The sequence below is a fragment of the Macadamia integrifolia genome, chromosome 11 (genome assembly GCF_013358625.1).
Source record: "Macadamia integrifolia cultivar HAES 741 chromosome 11, SCU_Mint_v3, whole genome shotgun sequence".
Taxonomy (NCBI): Eukaryota; Viridiplantae; Streptophyta; class Magnoliopsida; order Proteales; family Proteaceae; genus Macadamia; species Macadamia integrifolia.
The window spans coordinates 33,770,189-33,774,711 of NC_056567.1; the positions used below are offsets into that span (position 1 = coordinate 33,770,189).

The window sequence follows — 4,523 nt, forward strand, 5'->3', positions numbered from 1 at the left end:
CCCCCCCCCCCCCACTCCAAGTCTTGACAGATCTCTCTCTCTCTTCCTGAACGAACGAATTACGGCACGCAGGTTAGGTCCGGAATCCTGATCGATATTCGAATTTGGCAGGACCTGGATAAGCTCGATCAAAGTTTCGATCCCACAGGAGCCAATAAAGGAGAGTTAAGCAGAGAAGGAATCTCGAAGGTCAGAACCATCGAAGATCTCTATATGCTATCCTCCGCATCGATGGCCTAAGAGTAATTTCAGTTATCCTCCTTTTTTTGTTTAATTTGTGATTCATGGTTTCACATGTCTGATCTCTCACATTACTGCCTAATTCTCAGAGTCAGAAACGGTTTCTGATTTAAGCTTTTTATTTCCCTTATTTTTTTTTCCTTGTTCGAGTAAACACTTTCAAGAGTCAATACCTGTTTTGCCGCCAATTCAGGTTTTATGTATGTTTTCCGCCTCGTCTGCTATTTTCAGTTTCAGTTCACTTAGTTTATATATCTGTGTGTGTGTGTGTTTGTTTTCCTTTCCATATGTAGATTTGGTAATCGTTATGCATTCGGTATATCTCTATCTATCAAAACCCTGACTCCAACTCCCCACCCCTATTCTATACATGTAGTTCATCGTTCAAGAGAACAAATTCCCAGCGTGTACATCCTTATTACTTCCCCCCATATTTCAGGGTGTCGCGGAGGGCCCTTTTTTTTTTTTTTTTTGGTAGTCCACTTCTATATATATATTTTTTGTATGCTTTAAATTTCCAAATTTCCTCCACGGATCCAACTATTAAAAAACTTATCTTTTGCAAAAATAACGTGGAATTCACTAAACCCAACCTTCCTGCTTTCATTTGAAGGTTTCACAAATAGTTCATCCATCCCTTCAAGGTTTTGTTTTGTTTTGTTTTGTTTCAATCTTTCAATTTGTTGAGGCTAATGTGCTTTGTTGATACTGGTGTAGGCATACATTTCTTGAGTAGAACATGTCCCAACACCAAGGGGACGATATCGACCACATGGCAGATGATTATGAAATGGCAGATGTTGATGATGAGATGGATCAAGAGTTTCGTGGTAGAGGAGTGGGTGACTCAGACTCAGATGATGATGAATATGATCACTTGGTTTGTTTTATTTCTACTGAACCTCTACTGTATCTTTAATTGTTTTATTTTTTTCCCCTTACTTTGTTTAATATCTTCCTCTGCATAGCATTTCAATGAATAAAATAGATATCCATGTAAGACCATTTGTTTTCGTACCCCCTGCAGAATAACAAGATAACAGATACTTCATCTGCTCAAGCTAGGAGAGGAAAAGATATCCAAGGAATCCCTTGGGAGAGGTTAAATATTACCAGGGAGAAGTACAGACAGACCAGATTAGAGCAGTACAAGAACTATGAAAACATTCCTCAATCTGGAGAGGCTTCAGAAAAGGTAGACATTACTTTCCCGCCCAACCCAACCCAAGTACCCAACCCAAAAATACACATTCGTTGATTATGCCCTTTATAATATTCACTTTCACTTTGTCAATCCCTTTGGTTTCCTCTTTTTTTGCACACCAGGAATGCAAACACACAAAGAAAGGGGGCATGTATTACGAGTTTTGGTGCAATACAAGATCTGTGAAGTCAACAATCCTTCATTTCCAGGTAAGTTGATTTCAAGTTCATTCTGACATTATACCTCCCATCTTAAGCGGCTTTATGCTTCCTGCAAGGTTTATTTGTAGTCTGAAATTGATTGTTTATTTGTAGTGAGAATCACTCTTTTTCCTCCTTGAACAGCACAATCAACATTATTTACTATTGTTGTTTTATAACAAATTTAGAAAGTTTTCCTGAACTATCTAAGGCTAGAATCACTTTTAAATCATTATTTATTCAAAAATTTGGTCATTTACGTGGATATTTATAGTTTAGACGCATAAAGTTGCGCATGAGGACTTATCGTCATTTCTTACGGGCTATTTGAAAGATCATTACCCTTGCAGGTTGTATATCGATTTCTTTTGATGTTATACACAATTCTTGTAGTGTTTGCAGGTTAGGAAGTGTGTATAACATTTAATAACCCACATATATTTTTTCTGCAGCTCAGGAATTTGGTTTGGGCTACATCAAAGCATGACATCTACCTCATGTCACACTACTCTGTCATTCACTGGTCTTCACTAACTTGCACCAAAACTGAAATTCTCAATCTTTCCGGACATGTTGCACCATGTGAGGTGCATGTTTCCCACCATATTCTTATTTGGCATATCTCTTTATACTGTTACAGTCAGCTACGTGAAATAGTAGAAATTATGTTGTTTTGAATCATGGCGTTTTCCTGAAGCTGAACCCGAGTTTGTATTTCTCTTGTATAGAAACATCCTGGGAGTCTCCTAGAGGGATTTACCCAGACCCAAGTTAGTACATTGGCAGTAAAGGATAAATTGGTAGTTGCTGGAGGGTTTCAGGGAGAGCTTATTTGCAAGGTAACTTTGTTATTTTCTTTGTACAAGTTTCTGCTCTGGATTTCACACACATTTATAATTTGAAACACATGCATGCACTGAAAATGACTGGCGTTCATAGACTCAGCTGCATGTCCACAATATAACCAAACTAAACACACAATTAAAGCAATCTAGACCAAGTGGCTTAAAGATCAACGTACACGTGTATAATGCAGATTGATCATTTGAGGAAGAAGATTCTAATCTGATGGTAAGATGTTTTCAGATCTGATCTTGTTCCAATGGTCGGATTTTTTAAGACATTAACAGCAGATCGATAATGTGGAAAGAGAAAGGAAATAGAAAGAATCGATTGAAGAAAGATATATCAGATTTGAAAGCAGAAACGATAGCAAAAGAGAAAACTTAGGAGAGAAAAAAGGAAGAGAATATCGCTTGGGAAGAGGGGAAACACTAGGTCACAGGGAGAGAAGATAAAAATATAAGAAAGAGAGAAGAAATCTCTTACCAGATTGAGAAAGAGTCCTCTCACCAAATTTGAGAGAATGGAGAGGAGAAAAAAAATCCTGCCCTTTTTTGGAAACAAACCAAAAGAATCAATTTTTCCTTTCAACTAACTCCATAACTGTAGGGAGGGTGGATACATAACTGATGCAGGAGCAGTTCTTTGGGTCGGGCTGAACTTGTTCGAGCGCCGACCAAGAATTGGGTCCAAGTTTGGTAGTTGCTCAGTAAAATATTTAGGATTTATTTTATTTGGGTAAGATATGCAATCTTTTATTTTGGTGTAGCTATTAGACGCGTAGGGAAATTTCCAATTTGAGTTTTATTTAGTTTCTATAATTGTTAGTTTAAGGCTTGAAGTAATTAGGAGTCTTCGTTTTTTTGGGGCTTGCTAAAATATATGTATAACCCAACGATGGGAATCGATTTGATAATGGAGTATTGAAGTTGGGTTTTGTGCCTATGTGGCATGGCTTGTGCGATCCCTTCCTCCCCTGCGGGAGTCTTCCCATCTTTTCTATTCTCCTCACTATTCCCTTTTCTCTATTCTTCTTTCCTTCTTTTATTCTCTGTTCATCCTCTGTTATTCTATTATCTTCTACTATCTTTTGCAGCCCTAAACCCTGCAAGTGAACTCTTTGGGACTCCATCGATTTGAGCCGAAAGTTGGGGGTTTACTTACCTACCTTAGGGAAGCTCAGGTTGCTAAATTCGAGGTCGAAAAACAGTCTGAACCGAAAAGTTCCAGATCAAGTTTCAGATCTAATCCTTGCCTACCGCCAGATTTGGTTTGCAGCATTGTTTTCATCTTCGTTGACTACTAGTGGTAGCATTTGATAGCGCTTGGGGTTTCGATCCTTTTCCCAAATTTGCAAAGTCAGCAACCATCTAACGAAGGAGTTCGCCCCATACAAAGGTGCTGGTTTTTCTGCCATTGCAGGTTGCCCAAGGAAGAAGACAACCCTGATGCAGGTGCACAGCCTGGACCGATCAAAACCTATCTGGGTATCCACATGGAGATGAACCAGATCCAATTTGGGTCTTTGGCTAGTAGGTTTTTGTAGGATTTTATATTTTCCTTAGTTTAGTTTCCTTATTCAACTTAGGTTTTCGTTTCCTAAACCATTGCTAATTGTAGGAGTTTATTTCCTTCAAATATATTTGTAACCCACAATTGTGGACAGAATAGAAGAATGAATTGAGTTTGTGGTTGTGCCCTGTGTGGTCGAAGAGCGTGATTCTCTTCTTCCCCCTTCGTCTTGTGTGATTTTTCTCCCTCCCCCTGCAACACTGAGACATCTCAAGGATTGTTTCCCTTTTCTTACTGGCCCTCCATCAACTTGGTATTAGATCCGAAGGATCCCATCCATCAACCTCTCTCCTTCCCTTCCCATACTTTTCTCTTTGCTTTTGGCGGGGGAAAAAAATGTCCATTCTGTTTACCAACAGAGATGCCCAAAAAAGTCCTTCAACCAAAACCTCGGAAACCCCACTTCCCTTTTCCCTGATTTCAATCGACCCCTTCCCCTCGCCCTAGAGTTCCATTAGCCAAAA

The 4,523-nt window shown here is 39.0% G+C and overlaps 1 protein-coding gene across 3 annotated transcripts in view; it reads left to right on the forward strand.

Moving 5' to 3' along the window:
* The first annotated feature begins 6 nt into the window (after positions 1-6).
* Positions 7-4,523, forward strand: part of LOC122093186 — an 8,030-nt gene continuing 3,513 nt past the window's right edge. The window contains exons 1-6 of one of the 3 annotated variants that reach the window (XM_042663470.1): positions 7-251; positions 958-1,120; positions 1,268-1,435; positions 1,567-1,653; positions 2,097-2,231; positions 2,373-2,483. In XM_042663470.1, coding sequence (XP_042519404.1) covers positions 980-1,120; positions 1,268-1,435; positions 1,567-1,653; positions 2,097-2,231; positions 2,373-2,483 — 642 coding nt within the window. In that variant the 5' untranslated portion in view covers positions 7-251; positions 958-979. The remainder of the gene's footprint in view (positions 252-957; positions 1,121-1,267; positions 1,436-1,566; positions 1,654-2,096; positions 2,232-2,372; positions 2,484-4,523) is intronic. The other 2 variants (XM_042663469.1, XM_042663471.1) reach the window with 2 other exon arrangements.